The following is an 18,520-nucleotide window of genomic DNA, read 5'->3' on the forward strand; positions in this document are numbered from 1 at the left end:
CCCTAGGTACCTGTGGAGGAACCCTGGTTGAGAACATTTGTTGTGGCTGGGGGATTTCTCCCGCTGATCTTTTCTATTCTGACAGCGGGGAGACTTCCCGCCATCAGAATACACCAATCAGTGCTGCAGGCCTTAGCCACTAATGGATTTCTGCCTCTCGATCAGCAAGCTAACAGGGCATATGTACAGAAGTTAATCGGTAAATGCACTTCTGTACAACAGTGCCCATATATGTATGTGGGGGGGGGGGGGGAGTGTGCAAATTAAATCTGTGGTATCACTAAAAATCATACACGACTCTTATTATACATGCACCATATAAATAATAAAACGTTAACTTCAGTGCTTTGAAAAATGTACAAAAAAAAAACTTTAGGAAGGGAGCATAACAAATACGTTTCACGCGTGATGTCCCAAATGCTTACCTAGTGTACAGACCTCTTAAAATCAGTTTTTAAACACTTTCTAAGTAAAGCTGGTGGATCCAGCCGTCTCCTCGCTTGCTCATACCAGCATCATGGATATAAAGGGTTAATCTCAATCGACTCCATGGATCACAACTGAGGAAAGATCAAAAAGTAATTGATAGCGCTCACTGCATAATTGTATTGCCAATATAAAAAAAGAAAAAAGTAGAACACTCACATTTGAGTTAAAACAGGCTAACAAGTGTACACCATCTATAGCCACTAAAGTACTAAGCAGTTGAGTCGGGAACACTAGCAGGGAACCCCAGAGGAGGAGGATTGGGCTGCTTTGCACAGAGGTCGTCAGTATGACCTGTTATATTAGAGAAATAAATAGAAATTAGGACCTGTACATCACTTTATATTTGGATACATTAGGGTTGCGCACACTGTATTGGTCCCTGCTGAACCAGCCAAATTTTGATACAGTTATGGCCAGCGCAAGTGCAATTTTGTGGTGAATGTTTCTCACCATCCATACCATGGGTGACTTAAGACCATCAGTCCTAATCATTGCCTTTAAAGTGTGTGCATAGCCAAAACCATTTTCTTTAGATGAGGAGGATGGGTTAAAACTGCTAGGTTATTTATTTTTTCTGTCTTCTGTACCTCTTGTCCCCAGAACAAATATCCCTTCCCTAAAATTTTGATTTTTCCCCTCACTTTGTGTCAGTGACGGTGGTCACCAGCACAAACACAATGTACCTCCCCAATGTTGATTTGGATAGCAATAAAAGTTAGACCGAAGGTCTAACCCTTCCCTACTCTGTCCAGTACTAAAAAAGACAGGTTTGGCATAAATATACACAGAAAATAGAAAGTCGCCTTTGAAATTTGTAGATGCTGTTTAAACAGCTATGTAATCCATGTACTTTAAATGCATAAATCCTTCTTCTATCTTGTCCACACTTTGATTCTTCTTCAATTAGCCTTTTACAACCACCTAGTTTTAGCTACACCATGTCCCTCTTGTGTGTCTCACCCCCACCCCTATGCTATTCACATCCATTGACCCATCAGAGCACAGAGTAAGTATGCTCAGTTAGCAGATACAGCTGAAGGAATGGTAAAGAGCACACTCTGAGTTAAAGGAGAGTCTGCCATCATGTGCTTGCCTACCGATTTTGAGTTTAAAGGGAAAAGATAATTGGGGAACCTTATTGAGAAATCTGTAGCTAAGAGATAAGTGCCAAAATCAGTAAATTTTCAATGTGGGCATTGTGTTGTTGTTTTTTTTTTTTTTTTTAATTTTGCCGGTTTAAAAAAAAAAAAATAAAAATACCTGACACTTGTCTTTTATGTGGATTGTAGCAGTGAATTTCCACTTTAAAGGAAAAATGCTGAGGGCAAGGACGGAGAAATAGACAACCTGTTATCTAGTGTTATATGAAAAAAGACATCTCTTTTTAGATGTGCTGGTTCACCTCAAATCTAAATGCATATCTAAAGGGGTATCTTTTGGAATAAAGCAATTTTGCTAGGAAGAGGAAAATATAATTGCAATACAGCTCAGTTGACTATGGTTGGTGCTGCTATGTAGGTATCGTGGTTTTGACCTTTTATATCAGGTGGTGTATCGTGTATTAATTTTTTTTTTATTTTTATTTTTTTTTTTTTTTACTACATTCAGTTTGGTATTCGGATAACAAACAAGAGAGGGATTGGCCAGATTATGATGACACCTCTAGCGTGAAAAGCGAGGGTGCTGTTCGCGGTGGCTTCAGAGGACGCGGTCGTGGACGAGGCAGAGGGAGAGGACGTGGTCGAGGGGGCATGCGTTGTAAGTCCAAAATATAAATGTTAGCAAACAAATTGGGGGGGGGGGGGGGGGAAATCTGTCCTGCAAAACATATATTAATTATATATGCTAATCCTTGTAGAGCACTGTTCACTATTGTTTTTTTCTTTTCTTTTCATATCCATAGCACACTTTGATTACCAGTATGGGTACAGGAAATTTGATGGTACAGATGGTCCTCGAGGTCAGAAGTATCCCAGTAATATCACTTACTACTATGACAACATGAGCAGCTCAGATCTGTACAGTGTGGATCAGGAGCTACTGAAAGATTACATCAAAAGGCAGATGTAAGTCATGTTATAGTTCAGCTGTGGGGCATTGCAGTTATTTAGTACTTGACTACAAAGGGATGAGCCACCATAATGTGTCATCCATGTGTGTAAATTTTATCTTGTGCTTTTAGGTTCTCTATACTGGCTTGTTTCATCAATTCACCACTTGCCGACTGTGTAATGTAATTCTAGTGTGACACAGTGGCACACCTGAGCCAGTTCACGTACCTAGTACGTGATTCAACACTTTCAGGTCTGGGGCACACATGCATGTCACTGGTGGGGATCCGCTCCCGATGTGACTTGACAACACGAGCTGATCTGCGGGTACCGGGGACTCTGTCCGCCTGGCACCTGCTGATCATAAGGTAGAGAGCCAGAACGGCGTTCTGCTTATGTAAACAAGGCAGGTCGCCGTTCTGTCAGTACAGAAGGCATGTATCCTGTGTCCCTGTAAAGCAGGAACATGGATCCATGCCTTCCCCTAGTAAAAGCACCTCCCACACAGTGCACAAACACTGGCTAGGCACACAGTTAACCCTGTGATTAACCTGTTTAACCCCTTCCCAGCTAGTATCAGTACAGTGACTGCTTATTTTTAGCACTGATCGCTGCATCCATGTCACGGGTCCCTAAAAAGGTGTCAGTGTCCTGACTGAATATCCAAGTCCTGCTTTAAGTCACTGATCTCCCCCATTACTAGTAAAAATATCCCATAGTTTGTAGACCCTGTAACGTTTGCGCAAACCAATATACGCTTATTGGCATTTTTTTTTTTTTTTTTTTTTTACCAAAAATATGTAGCTGAATACATATTAGCCTAAATTGATGAAGAAATTAGATTGATTTATTTTAGATATAATTTGATAGCAGAAAGTTAAAAATACTTAGTTTTTTTTTTTTTTTTTTCAAAATTCTTTTTTTTTTGTTCATAGTGCAAAAAATAAAAACCGCAGTGGTGATCAAATACCACTAAAAGAGAGCTCTATTTGTGGGGGAAAAAAAGAACATAAATTCTGTTAAGGTACAACATCGCATGACCGCAAAATTATCCGTTAAGTAAAACCGTGCCTTATCGCAAAAAATGTCCAGGTCATGAAGGGGGGGTAAATCTTCTGGAGGTTAAGTGGTTAACCAAATAGTCTGTAAAATGTGAAAAGAAACCTCGGCTCCACTTACTGGTTGTAAAGCAGAATGCAAAATATGTATTGTACTAGAAACTCCTGAACCTAATATATTCTGTCCAAAATATTTTAGGTTACTAAGGGCTAACATAGATGAATGCCAGCTAGGAAGTGAGCCTAACCATTTTCCACTGTTTCCTAATTCCCTAATACCTTAAATTTTTTATAACTTTTGGATTTAAGTGCATTTCTTCTAAAACTTAAAAATGATGCCCCTTCATGTTCTTCAGCCTCTCAAAATGCTTTTAGTTGTGGAAATCCAGCATGACTTGGCCCACCTCCCTTAATGCAATTCTTTAGCGAACTATCTGCAGACCTAGGCCATGCCATGTGAAGGGTGCTGGGGGTTTTCTTAATCTTCTCAAAAAGTTCATGTACACTCAGGCTCTCTGTGGGACAAATGGTGGAGTAATATCAATAGTCTAGCAGTTTATGGTGGCTGCTTTACTTTGGTTAATAATATCCGATAGAAGTATAGTTTAATAAAATTAGCTAAAGTCTGCATTTTCTTGGTTAACCAAGGTAAACATTCTGATCAGAGATGTGCGTTTTACTCACCAATGTCCTAGTCTTGCATGGTTGGCAAAAATTTCTCAGATCAGTTACTAGGCTAGTAATCTGTGGCATAGTCTTGCACAATTATGCGGAAATGAAGGGTGGAAGCTGCATTGACTTTGTAGCAAGTGGCAAAGAGTGCAGCGACATTTGAATTATATTACATGCATCATGTTTACAGTACATGTTTGTCTTTACAGCGCAGTTTAACAAAATTCAGCATGTATTATAACTTTCATTATTAAGCAGGTTCTGTGTAGTCCTGTTCAGGACTAAAATTGTCTAGGCACTTTTCAGGCAGTATGCAGTATTTGTATTAACAGAGGGTGAGATCTAGCCCCATCCACACTCTCAAATGACAGCATGGTGTGTACTGCAAACAGTTATGATTGCTAGGTTAGCCAATATGTAACCTTTCTGACAGTGCTGTATGTTACATTCTCTGAACCATTCAGATAAACTGTTCTGTATGTGACATCCAGACTTTCTCATTCTGCACAGTATGCATCATTTCTCTTTCGTTCACTGACACACACAGCTTCAATTCTTCAGACCATTGGGTATTATACTGTCACTCTTCTGGACTAGGACTAGTTGGAAATCTTTTTGGTTACGCTCCTGGGGCAGTCCCAGAGGGTATACCATCATTTCCTGCTGTAGGACTTCCAGTTTTTTCTACCTAGTTCAGGAGCTTACCTTCATATTCCAATATATCTCGGGCATCAGTGTTTTCTTCTTTTTGCCGTGGGCGAGGAGCACTTTCAATTCGTGGCATTACCCTTTGGTCTCGCCTCAGCTCCTCGAGTGTTCACAAAGGTTTTGGCCCCAGTTCTGGCCTTGTTACAGCACAAGGGGATTGCGGTACTGGGTTACCTTGACAATCTGCTTCTGTGCAGAGTCTTCCTGGCTCTAGAAGCCGACTTGGAAGTTATGGTGTGAACTCTGCAGGAGTTTGGGTGGACACTGAATCTTTTAGAAATTTGCTTTGTCTCTGTCCTCAAAGGTGGACTACTTGGGTCTGACGCTGGATTCAGTGTCAGCCCGGCTGTTTCTTCCTCAAACAAAACTGCTGAAGCTACAAGAGGCTGTTCGGCTCCCTTTGTCCAACCATCAATCATCACTCAGGACTTGCATGCAAGTGCTGGGTCTGATGGTGTCCACCTTCGAGGAGGTTCAGTTTGCACGGTTCCACACCTGACCTTTGCAATGGGAGATTCTGATCAAATGGAACAAGGATCCGCAGTAATTGGACAGTTTGATTTGGTTGAGTCTGAGTTCGAGGAAGTCTCTCATATGGTGGCTTCGCTCTCCAGCCCTTCGCCTGTGTAAAATCCTTTCTTCCCCTGTATTGGAGTGCAATTATCAGGGATGCTTGTCTGTCCGGATGGGGAGGTGTCTTGAGGATGTATTTGGCCCAAGGTGTCTGGACTCGGGAGCGGTCCAGGTTGCCGATCAACATTCTGGAATTTAGGGCGATCAGACTGTCTCAGTGGATGGATCGTCTGCAGGGGCGCCCTGTGCAGATACAGACGGACAATGCTGTGGCATATGTCAATCAAGGGGGCAGAAAGAGTGCCCTGGCGGACCGGAAAGTGGGCGGCATCTTGAGGTGGACAGAACGATATGTTCCGGCCCTCTCTGCTGTGCACATCCCGGGGGGGGTGGGGTAGAGAATTGGCAAGTGGACTATCTCAGTCGGCAGACGGATCCGGGAGAATTGTCTCTTCACCCGGAGGTTTTCCATAACTGTGTCTTCGGCGGGGGACCCCCAATGTGAACCTGCTGGCTTCCCGTCTCAACAGGAAGGTGCAGAGGTTCGTGTCACGGTCTCGGGATCCTCTGCTGACTCTCTGGTGGCCCCTTGGGGTCAGTATCGTCTGATTTACGCCTTTCCTCCAATACAACTTCTGTCGAGACTGCTATGCAGACTCGAGGTAGAAGGAATTCCGGTCCTTCTGGTGACACCAGACTGGTAGCAGATGTCCCTTGGAAACTTCCTCTCTGAGGATCTTTTGTCGTAGGGACTAATCTTTCATTCTGCTTCCATCGCTGGTTTTGGCGGTGTGGCTTTTGAAAGCAAAGTGCTGAAAGACAGAGGGCTGTCAGTGATTCCTACGGGGTGGAAGCCTAGGAAATCTACTTCCAGGAAGGTCTATAATTGAGTTTCAAAGGGGTGTATTACTTGGTGTGAGTCTCGGGGGGGGGGGGGGGTTGGTTATCTTCCCGCTCCTTTTCTGTGTCTCGCCTGTTGGAGTTTTGGCAGTTGCGTGTAAATCGACTTAGTCTTGAGCACCATCAAGGACCAGATTTCCGCCTTGGCCATTTTTTTTTCCAAAGGCCGTTGTTGGTAGGGAAGTCTTCGGTTCACACTTTTTTTTTTGTGCAGGGGGTTCGTCATCTGGCTCCTCCGGTGCGATCCCTGGTACTTCCGTGGGATCTCAATTTGGTTCAGTCGGTACTTCAAAGGCCTCCCTTTGAAAATATTCCTCTGCTCACTCTGTCGCAGGTGACTTTTTTTTTTTTTTTTTTTTTTTTTTTTTGGTGTCACAGTGAAAACAAGACATTGTATAGGATTTATATAGCGCCGACAGTTTACGCAGCGCATATAATAATATAATGCAACACTTGGCTTTACAATCATACATTCCTTTATCTATGATACAGAGTAGATGATGAACTAATGTAGGTTAATTGTAGCTGAACAACGCAAAAACCAACTGTCAAATTCAATAACTAAACCTAGTAGCGGTTGGAAGTGTTGGGTGGTTTCTAGCAAGAACTTTTGCCAAGTATAAATCTGAGGTAGGAGCCCCTCTCGTATGATCATGACAATAGGGTTGCAACCTCTGCCGGCATCTATCTATTGGAAGGTGGCTTTCCTAATGGCTATTGCTTCCGCACGTCACGTGTCGAAGTTGGCTGTTTTGTCCTGTCGGTTACCTTACTTGGTGATTCATAGGGACAAAGTGGTGTTACGACCCTGTCAGGCATTCCTTCCTAAGGTTGTCTCAGGGTTTCACTTGAATGAAGACATAGTGCTACTGTCCCTAGGTCTTAAGCCTAAACATCCTAAGGAAATTTCCTTACATTCCTTAGATGTGGTACAGGCCATCTGGGTTTACCTGGTGGTGACTGAGCCGATTAGGAAATCTGATTCTTTGTTCTTACGGATGGACCTCGTAGGGGCAAGCCGCATCTGCTGCGACCATTTCTAAGTGGATCAAGCGGACGGTTGCAACCTCTGCCGGCATCTATCTATTGGAAGGTGGCTTTCCTAATGGCTATTGCTTCCGCACGTCACGTGTCGAAGTTGGCTGTGTTGTCCTGTCGGTTACCTTACTTGGTGATTCATAGGGACAAAGTGGTGTTACGACCCTGTCAGGCATTCCTTCCTAAGGTTGTCTCAGGGTTTCACTTGAATGAAGACATAGTGCTACTGTCCCTAGGTCTTAAGCCTAAACATCCTAAGGAAATTTCCTTACATTCCTTAGATGTGGTACAGGCCATCTGGGTTTACCTGGTGGTGACTGAGCCGATTAGGAAATCTGATTCTTTGTTCTTACGGATGGACCTCGTAGGGGCAAGCCGCATCTGCTGCGACCATTTCTAAGTGGATCAAGCGGACGGTGATGCAGGCCTACTCCATTAAAGGTCAGGTTTCTCCTTTCCCTGTTCAAGCGCATTCTATGAGGGCACTTAGTGCCTCCTGGGTATTCCGTCATCAGGCATTTGTGGTTCAGGTGTGCAAGGCGGCTACTTGGTCGTCTGTACACACATTCACAGAGTTTTAAAAGGTGAATGTACTTGCATCTTCGGATGCAGCGTTTGGCCGCAAAGTTTTGCAAGCTGCAGTTGCGGAGGCTTCCACTTCTTAAGGGTGAAAATGTTTTATGTGAGCTCCAGTTTCTAGTTGAGCTCCTGTTACCTGGTTGGCTATGTTTAGCCTTGTTGGGGAATTCAGTGTTTTTTTTCCCTCCCCTCATGTTGACACTGCTTTGGGACATCTCAATGGTCTGAAGAATTGAAGCTGTGTCAGTGAACAAGAGAACTGAATTTTTGTCTTACCGTAAAATCCTTTTCTCTGAGGTTTACTAACAGACACAGCACCCACCCCTCTTTTGGGGTTATGTTCTGACACTGCTTGTTACAGACTGGAAGTCCTACAGCAGGTAGTGAAGGTATACTCTCTGGGACTGCCCCAGGGGTGTAACCAAAAGACTCATGAAGAGTTGACAGTACAATACCCAATGGTCCGAGGAATTGAAGCTGTCTGTCAGTGAACCTCAGAGAAAAGGATTTTACAGTAAGACAAAAATCCAGTTTTTACATATGCTGCACAATTCTACGTTGGGTGCTGTGTTTTAGGTTTTATACTTCATACCACGAAGTACCATGGCCATTTTTACCAGTGAAAAACTTCACAGATAAAATTGTGTATTCAGTCTGTCACAAGCCATTGGGATGAACGTCTCCATGAATACTTTTTATAGAGAAGATAAAAAGCCGCTTTATTATTAGCAATTTTATGCATAAGGTTACTCAGAGTTCAAACTTGGTAGAAACCAGGCCTGATATCTCGCAAGCCTTGGAGCTGTCAGCTTTGGATAGGCTTAATGGTTTGTATCCCATGTGCTTCAGATGTAACTGTTGATTCTTTTAAAGATCTTCTTGTGATGTTTTTAAATGTTTTCACATGTTGCTCTGCAGAGAATATTACTTCAGTGTGGACAATCTGGAGAGAGACTTTTACCTCCGTAGAAGAATGGATTCTGAAGGTTTCCTTCCTATAGACCTAATAGCCACCTTTCATAGAGTGCAGGCTCTTACCACTGACGTTGGGTTGATCGTTAAGGTGGGTTGTACTTGAAGCTTTAATGGTGACAAAATGTATTATCAAAAGGTTTCCTTAGCGAATGTACTAGGCCCTTGAATACCCCTCTACAAGCACTACCATATTCTTGGGGCAACAAAGAAGTATTCTGCTTCTCATTCACAAACTAGATTAACGCTTAAAGTGATGTTAAAGATTAAATGTATTTATTTTTAATTGAAATTATAAACGGGTAATACCTGCTCTGTGCAGTGGTTTTGCACAGAGCAGCACCGATCCTCCTCCTCTTCGGTCCCCTGCTTATGCTCTTGGCTCCTCCCCATGCCGAGTGCCCCGTAGCAAGCAGCCTGCACTTGTGCATGCTCTCTTCCGAGCCCCCTTTGTGTGTCCATTGACACACAGAACAGGGCTTGGTGCTGCCCCCTGCTCCTTCCTCACTGGCTGTGATCGCAGCAGGAGCTTATGCCTCCTGCTGCTGTGTCTGAGCCAGTGAGGGGAAAGAGCCTCTGGTCTCGTGCACAGCGCATGATTGAGATTCCCCCCCTTGGCTCCCGCTGCTGTCTGAGCCAATGAAGTGAAACAAGCTCTACTGCTCAGCACTGGATTGAGATTGGGCTCAGGTAAGTGTAAGAGGGAGCTGGAGGGGAGAGCTGCATGCAGAAAGTATTTTATCTCTATCAGAGAATGCATTAAGGTGTAAAAAAAAAAAAAAAACCTGCATATGCTACTGCAGTTTGAAGATGGTGTTATATCTGTAAGATGGATATTTCTGTAAGATGGCTATTTTTCATTTTTGTGCAGCCTATAATAAAGCAGAATGGCTTTTATTACGAGTGTACCAATCAAAGGCATTTTTATAAATTCTGAAAATGTTTTAAAGTGAAGTTAATGGATGCACATTTATGAAGCGTGTTCGGGCATCTAGGCTTCAGTAACCTTTGGTAACAAATCACAGTGCTGAATTCAAACTCAGGCTGCAGTGTATTTTGGATAAATCCTGTGGTGAACATTCTCCTATGGATCTTCTGTGCACTGCTGGTGGCTGAAGCCTAAATCCAGTGTTAGAAATTCAACACAAGCTTTGAATGTGCTGTGATGCCTTGCTCTCCTGTTTCTCTCCAGATCGTAATAAAGCAATTTATCTTCCTGGTTCAGCAATGCAGCTTCCTATGTCACACTTCTGCCCTCTGCCAGAATCGACAATAGCACCTCTGTCCAGTGAGCAGGAATCTGACCCATGAAGCAGTAATGGTTAAAGTGTGGTAGAGTTTTAAGTGTTAAAGGGATAGAAGCTCTCAGGTTTATTTGACCTCTGTTCCTGCAACGGAATTTGGAGTAGAAGTCCAGTCGAATACTATCCACCCTTAAACCTGCTCCCACCCCTATTCTGAGCCCTAAACTAACTACCCTGTGGAGGAAAGATTTCTATATATACTTTTCCCTGGGTACGCCAGTCTGGTCAGGTTATCACCTCACAGCAGCGGCTTCTGGGTGGAGGAGGTACCCCATATTAAGCCAATGGGTGACGTCACTGCAAAAGTATTGCAGCTGTTGTTGATCTCTCCTCTTTGGTGAAGCCAGCTGCTGCAGAGATCACGTGACCAGACTGCAGCGCCCAGGGAATGGGTAATATGGCCTAGAATGGGAGCAGGTTTAGCTTGGATCGAATTTGACTAGACATTTACTTTAACTTTCCATTTTTGTCTCGCTGCCCATCATCACCTGCACAGAAGGCAAAGTAAAATCAAAACTGTAAAATCCAGAGCAGGAATAAGGGGAAACAGTTTAACCGGGTTTTCCTCTCACTTCCTGTTTTCTCGGAGCAGGTGGCGAATGGAAATCTCCCCAGTGTGACACAGATTCTTGACGGGTTTTACCCACTCCCTACTCTATACAAAATGATCAAAACTTTTGGGTTTAGACATTTAACAGGAAGTAGCAAAGTGATATCCTGACTAGCAAAGTTTTGTGTATCGCAAGAATAGTTAGCCTTGATAACAAATCTGCTGACAGTCACGACAGTAAACCTATTTACTGTAATGTGCATTTTAGTAGTGTGTCTGAACTTCTCAATTAAACTTTTTTGTTTTGCATAAATGAAGGCTTCTTCATCTTTGTGTTTTACGGTTTTATGTATTTTTCCAAAAGTGGATGCAAACCTTTTTTCTTTTCCTTAACATCTAGGCATTAAAAGACAGTAAAGTGGTAGAAGTCATTGATGCGAAAGTTCGTAGAAAAGAGCAGCCTGCTATCTGGCCTCTCTTAGGCGCTCAAGCGGATGCTTCTCAAACTGATTTTTCCCAACTCATCAACTGTCCCGAATTCGTACCCAGACAAGGATTCCAGAAGGAGACAGGTAGACTTTGAGTGACTGTAGTGCTTGAGGTTGTCATAATAAAAATGCCAGTTCCAGCCAAGGTTAAGGCAGTACTTGTATTTTATTTTTTGTTACCACCAGTAGTGTGGGTGGTGTGCCCCAAAATAGCTTGCAAAGGGCTAGTCACCAGTAAAACAGAATATCTGGATTCACTCTATTTTATAAAAATGGCGATTGAGTGGGTATATCACTATAGAAATGGTCTGTAAAGTAAATTTTGTGCATAGCTGTTCACTTTTAGGTCATTGCAAAATTGACTGGAGAAAGTTTGAACCTCCGCATATTGAAAGGCTTCTTTACAGCTAGAGCTGTATACACTTCTAAGACTTACACTGGAGCTAGATCTAGTAAAACGAATAAATTGCATCAAAAAGGCTGTTTCTATATGCACAAAATATAACTGGCTATTCGGATTTGTAGGAGGTAACACTAGTTTGTTAATCCAGGGAGTATACGACTACCTTAATGGGACAGACAGGACATTTTTCTGGCTAGAGAAAATTGCACCATACTTTAAAAGGGTTCTTTCCTTCCCTTTTAGATCAGCCAAGGGCTTTTGGTTCTGCAAGGTTTCAAGTTTTCTTTTAATTTATTTTAATCTTTTGGACTAAAACTCAACAACCAGGTGTCTTTTTCAACCTATATACAGTGCCTTGCGAAAGTATTCGGCCCCCTTGAACTTTGCGACCTTTTGCCACATTTCAGGCTTTAAACATAAAGATATAAAACTGTAATTTTTTTGTGAAGAATCAACAACAAGTTGGACACAATCATGAAGTGGAACGAAATTTATTGGATATTTCAAACTTTAACAAACTGAAAAATTGGGCGTGCAAAATTATTCAGCCCCTTTACTTTCATTGCAGCAAACTCTCTCCAGAAGTTCAGTGAGGATCTCTGAATGATCCAATGTTCACCTAAATGACTAATGATGATAAATAGAATCCACCTGTGTGTAATCAAGTCTCAGTATAAATGCACCTGCACTGTGATAGTCTCATAGGTCCGTTTAAAGCGCAGGGAGCATCCTAAAGAACAAGGAACACACCAGGCAGGTCCGAGATACTGTTGTGGAGAAGTTTAAAGCTGGATTTGGATACAAAAAGATTTCCCAAGCTTTAAACATCCCAAGGAGCACTGTGCAAGCGATAATATTGAAATGGAAGGAGTATCAGACCACTGCAAATCTACGAAGACGTGGCCGTCCCTCTAAACTTTCAGCTCCTACAAGGAGAAGACTGATCAGAGATGCAGCCAAGAGGGCCCATGATCACTCTGGATGAACTGCAGAGATCTCCAGCTGAGGCAGGAGACTCTGTCCATAGGACAACAATCAGTTGTATACTGCACAAATCTGGCCTTTATGGAAGAGTGGCAAGAAGAAAGACATTTCTTAAAGATATCCATAAAAAGTGTCGTTTAAAGTTTGCTACAAGCCACCTGGGAGACACACCAAACATGTGGAAGAAGGTGCTCCGATCAGATGAAACCAAAATCAAACTTTTTGGCAACAATGCAAAACGTTATGTTTGGCGTAAAAGCAACACAGCTCATCACCCTGAACATACCATCCCCACTGTCAAACATGGTGGTGGCAGCATCATGGTTTGGGCCTGCTTTTCTTCAGCAGGGACAGGGAAGATGGTTAAAATTGATGGGAAGATGGATGGAGCCAAATACAGGACCATTCTGGAAGAAAACCTGATGGAGTCTGCAAAAGACCTGAGACTTGGACGGAGATTTGTCTTCCAACAAGACAATGATCCAAAACCTAAAGCAAAATCTACAATGGAATGGTTCACAAATAAATATATCCAGGTGTTAGACTGGCCAAGTCAAAGTCCAGACCTTAATCCAATCCAGAATCTGTGGAAAGAACTGAAAACTGCTGTTCACAAACGCTCTCCATCCAACCTCACTGAGCTCAAGCTGTTTTGCAAGGAGGAATGGGCAAATATTTCAGTCTCCTGATGTGCAAAACTGATAGAGACATACCCCAAGAGACTTACAGCTGTAATCGCAGCAAAAGGTGGCGCTACAAAGTATTAACTTAGGGGGCTGAATAATTTTGCACGCCCAATTTTTCAGTTTTTTATTTATTAAAAAGTTTGAAATATCCAATAAATTTCGTTCCACTTCATGATTGTGTCCCACTTGTTGTTGTTTCTTTACAAAAAATTACAGTTTTATATCTTTATGTTTGAAGCCTGAAATGTGGCAAAAGGTCACAAAGTTCAAGGGGGGCGAATACTTTCTCAAGGCACTGTACCAGTAGAAAAGCATAAGAAGGTGCAGGCTAAGCTTTTCTTTAACAGAAAAGTCAAGGTTTGCAAAATCTTTCATCTTCCCATATCTTTGGATCTAGTGATGGTTTTTATCTGTGGTCTTCACCTTTGGCATATACTGTACAGTTTTTCATTAGATGCTTAGTTTGAGTTGCCAAGGGTTTCTCCTCTTACTACTCCACCTTTTGTGAGTGTCAATGTTATGAATAAGGTGTTGTATTGTAAGGGAGTACAGTACTTGTTATCTATAGCGCTTTAACCATTCCCTTACCTATTTGCAGAATCAGCCCCCGGATCACCAAGATCCTCCAGCCCCCCTGTGCCCTCAAAGTCAGAGGAGGTTAGTAACCTGAAGACTATGCCAAAGGGGCTGTCGGCAAGTTTACCAGACCTAGACTCGGAGAGCTGGATAGAAGTCAAGAAGAGGCCACGGCCTTCTCCGGCCAGGACAAAGGTTAGACCAAAAATAGTCGACACGTGGATCAATGCAGACAAATTACCGAGCAATGTGCAATATATACTGTTATATTGTAGTGGAACCAGCTTAACACTTGTGTCCTGATTTGGCTTTCATCCCTTGCGTTGTATTGGTAAACCCATGTACTAGATTCATGGGGTTCTAGTTCATGTTTTAGAATTTCACTTCTTGTTTTTAAAGTGCATCCTCTAAAGCTCAATTGTTTATAATAAAATTATATTACATTAATGTACCAAACCCACAACAGTAAAATCAGTCTATATATACAGTAAAGCATGCTTGTTATACTCACTGTGGAACCTAAGGCGTTAATCCTCTCCATTGTGTAAAAAGGCTGTTTGATCTTGTATGCACAGATCCTCCTCTTCGTGCATTGTCCCCATATCCTGTCCATATAAGACAGAGTTAATGGAGTCAGGCTGAACATGCTCAGTTTGGTGTATATTACTAGAGAATTTTTGTTTTCTTGGGTGGGTGCATGTGATCAGCACAGGGCCAATCAGCGCTGTCCAGACAGAGGGTCAGGGTCCTGCATCCTGATAGGACAGTCAGTGCAGTATGAAAACTCCTACAAGCTTTAACCAGGCAGCGATAGAAGTCACAAGATTGCTATATACAGTAAAACCTTGGATTGAGAGTAACAACTTTGTTTGAGAGCGTTTTCAAGACAAGCAACATTTTTAAATTTGACTTGATAAGCAATGTCTTGATATACAAATAGCATCATGTCACAACTGAGTATAAAAGAGAGGCGCCTCTAATTGTAGCAATATGGTTACATTTAATGATGGTGAAATATTTAGCAACTCACATGGTTGATTAAAACAGGCATCTGGTGTAAAGCTGTCCACTACCATCAATGTCATCCCTCCCATGCAGGATAGTCTTCCGAATCACGATTGCAGACTGACATCGGTGAGAGCCGGTGGTGCGGAGGATGATCTATGTTAACAGCTTTACCCCGGATGCCTGCATACTTGGATGTGTCTCTCTCAATCCTCAACCATGCGAGTTGCTAAATGTTGACCCTTCATTAAATGTAACCATATTGCTACACTTTTTAAGAAGCGCCTCTCTTCTCTTTTATACTGTTACTCCTGCTGGATTTTGCTTCTAATTCCCTTGTGGAGGCGCCATTTGTGGATGGACATTTTATGGTTACACAACCTATCACATTTTGAATAGACTATAAACAGAAAGACTTATGAATAAATGGTGGAACATATCGGAGTTTCCATTATTTCTTATAGGGAAATTCGCTTTGATATACAAGTGCTTTGGATTACAAGCATGTTTCCAGAACAAATTATGCTCGCAATCCAAGGTTTTACTGTACTACTGATGAGAAAAGGTATTTAGCAGTTTATACTAAAATAATTGCATTTCCATGTTCTGTGTACTGTGTGAGACCAGATAGTGTTCCTAAACCCAGGACCCTGCATTCACTAGAAGTCATTGTGGCTTAATATAGTAACTTTTTTTTTTTTGTAAATTTTCCCCAGCAGAAATGTGCAGTATGCTGTAGAGAGAGGTTGCTGCCCTATGAGCAGTGGTTCCTCTAGGAGTCTTGACCCTTCCCTACAGAAATATGGAGAAGAACAAGGCGCCTCTAAGTGCAATATAGACCATTTATTGGAGCATAGAAGGATTAAAACAACTTACAAGAAGTTGAAATTAAAACAGCATGTCTTAGAAGCCGGAGGACCTGATGCTCAGTAATCCAGTGTCCGTAAGACTGCTTCATGTGTCGGTGTGCACACAGCGTGGTAGGGCTTCCGGTAACCACGCTGGAATGCAGTGTATCAATTGGCCTGGAGATGGGAGGGCGTAATCATCAAGCCCCTCCCATCTCTAGGCCCATTTCTTTTATATTTCGATGGATCTTCAGCGGGCGGAGGTCTGATGGAGCTACGCATGCTCCCAAACATGTTACCGCCCACCCGCTTTTGACTATCGGCTGCATGCATTATTGGCTCACTCACAACAGACGTTTTAATCTGCAGCATACTGACAAGCATATCAGTTTTCTGTTGGGGCAGGTTTACAGAAAGAAAAAACAAAGTAAGAAACATAATATTTTGAGTTTCTTTCTGGTCTTTGGTTGTGGTAACTTGTTTGTTTGTGTGTGTTTTTTTTTTTTTTTTCCATTATTTTTTTTTATTTCCTGTTGTGTATAACTGTGCCTTGGTAATTTTATATGTACCCCCAGCTTACTTGTAGAATTGTCAACTCCTGGTATGGATGAATGACTGTATGTTCTTCCTGTGGGCCCCCTCCTCCCTTTTTCTAGCTCTAGGATGGTTGGCTGGTGTGTGTAGTAATGCCTCTTTTGAATTGACCTAGAAGCCAGAGGATGTGAAGTCCCCACAGCAGACGGTGACCCCTGCAGTGACACCTCAGAAACCCTCAAAGGACCAGGACGAGCCAGAGGAGCTGGACTTCATGTTCGATGAGGAGATGGAGCAGATGGATGGCCGCAAGAACACCTTCACAGACTGGTCAGATGAAGACTCTGATTTTGAGATCGACGACCATGATGTGAACAAAATCCTGATTGTCACACAAACCCCACCTTACCTGCGCAAGCACCCTGGAGGAGATCGCACAGGAAACCACACATCCCGGGCCAAGATGAGCTCTGAGTGGGCCAAAGTGATCAACGATGGCCTGTACTACTATGAGCAGGATCTGTGGACTGAGAAGTTTGAGCCAGAGTATTCACAGATTAAGGTGAGCAGGGTTACAGTGGTTCATTCATAGTTCAGTTGTATCTCATTCAGGGCTGAAATAACCAGAAGCCAGTGCACCAAAATAAAAGTATCGCCTTTCTATCTTTGAATGAAAACATTTATTTTTTTTTTGTTTGTATGGAACTTTCTGTAGGAACCTAGCTTTTTTGAAACTGGGTGATCTTTATATGTCTGCTTAGATTGCCTGCTTCAAATAAAGTGGTTTCCTTGCAAAACAAGATTTCTCCACCAGGTGGTGTCCTGAGTTCCTGTAAATCAGGGTAGGCAACCATTTGAGAGGTGGAGATCTACCTGAACAACATGGGAGATCAGAGAGCACTGGGGTTCAGCAACATTTATTTTTTTAATTCTCTAGTAACGCGTAATAAAAAGTAAGTTAAACTTGGAAAAATTTAATACGAAACGTCACTAAAATTATAAATTTAGCCTACCCTAAAAGTGGACAGTGTAAAAAAACTGACACTGTCCACACACCATCCACAGCCCCACTGACAATTGTTTATTTTTGACAGCCCTGTTTGGGGGGCCTTGGTCGAATATCAGGGGTCTAAACCTGATACTTTGAGATAAAGTAATTGAGGACACAATCCAGTCTCAATCTCTGTAGCCTCAGCTGCCCAGAAAGAACAAGAATTGTTTTGCACAGCCTCCCTGTTCATTCACAAACTGAAGTATAGTGAAAAGTTTACACTTTGTTCACTCTGTAAAGGAAATATGTAATTTACTGACCCCCTTTTCTTGCTCTACATGCTGAAATGATCCCCCGGAGCAGCTAGCAGAAGAGAAGGGGAAGCTGTCAGCCCTGCAAGGGTGGCCTAGGCAGCAGAAGGAAAGGAAACTTGGACAGAAGGGGCGGTGGGTAAGGCAGGGACAGCAATTACTGGAACAGATCACCTGTATTTTCGTCCTGCAGCTGAATGCTGATGGGAAGGGGAGGAGGGGAAGCTAGCCTTCAGCTGCTGCAGAAGGAAAATGCAGGGGATCTGTTCTATTAAATGCTATCCAGGTTCTGATGGTTGTATCAAAAGGGACATGATCTACCCGTCACATGCCCACGATAAACGGGTTGCTGATCCATGCTGTTATTTTCAAAGATTAGGTAGATCCTAGGAGGTACTTGTGGAGGGAACCCTGTATGCTTGTAGGGTCACAATATGCAGGGTTTTTTTTTTTTAGAATGCGATTTAAATTGAGGTCCCCCAACATGCTTCAGAAGTTGCAAAAAAATAACTTTAAACAAGCTGGGAATCAATCATTCCTTGTTCCTTCTGGCTGCAAGGCATACCAGGATTTGCAGTAACCCTATGGCTTGTCTTGTTGCCTGTGGCTGTTCAAAAAAGAAGAAAATTAAAATCGTTGACCAAAATTTTTTTTATTGTAAGGAAGGTTACCAAGGCACATCATCTGCTCCTGGTTTTCCCAAAGAACTGTACTTGGCATGTGACTGTGGTTTGTATTCTTTTGGGGTCAATGTGTGTTTGCTGGTCAGCTGCTCCCTCATGTCACAGCAGGTTCTAGGC

The 18,520-nt window shown here is 42.5% G+C and overlaps 1 protein-coding gene across 4 annotated transcripts in view; it reads left to right on the forward strand.

Annotated features, from left to right (window-relative positions):
* The window catches only part of LARP1 (La ribonucleoprotein 1, translational regulator), a 124,260-nt gene that overhangs the window by 84,310 nt on the left and 21,430 nt on the right, over positions 1 to 18,520 (forward strand). For 3 of the 4 annotated variants that reach the window (XM_082256100.1, XM_082256102.1, XM_082256103.1), the window contains exons 6-11: positions 2,098 to 2,247; positions 2,393 to 2,555; positions 8,987 to 9,131; positions 11,295 to 11,466; positions 14,054 to 14,226; positions 16,594 to 16,980. In XM_082256100.1, the coding sequence (XP_082112226.1) occupies positions 2,098 to 2,247; positions 2,393 to 2,555; positions 8,987 to 9,131; positions 11,295 to 11,466; positions 14,054 to 14,226; positions 16,594 to 16,980 (1,190 nt within the window). The remainder of the gene's footprint in view (positions 1 to 2,097; positions 2,248 to 2,392; positions 2,556 to 8,986; positions 9,132 to 11,294; positions 11,467 to 14,053; positions 14,227 to 16,593; positions 16,981 to 18,520) is intronic. The other variant, XM_082256101.1, reaches the window with a different exon arrangement.

This window comes from Pelophylax lessonae (assembly GCF_965119305.1).
Source record: "Pelophylax lessonae genome assembly, chromosome: 4".
In the NCBI taxonomy this organism is placed as follows: Eukaryota; Metazoa; Chordata; class Amphibia; order Anura; family Ranidae; genus Pelophylax; species Pelophylax lessonae.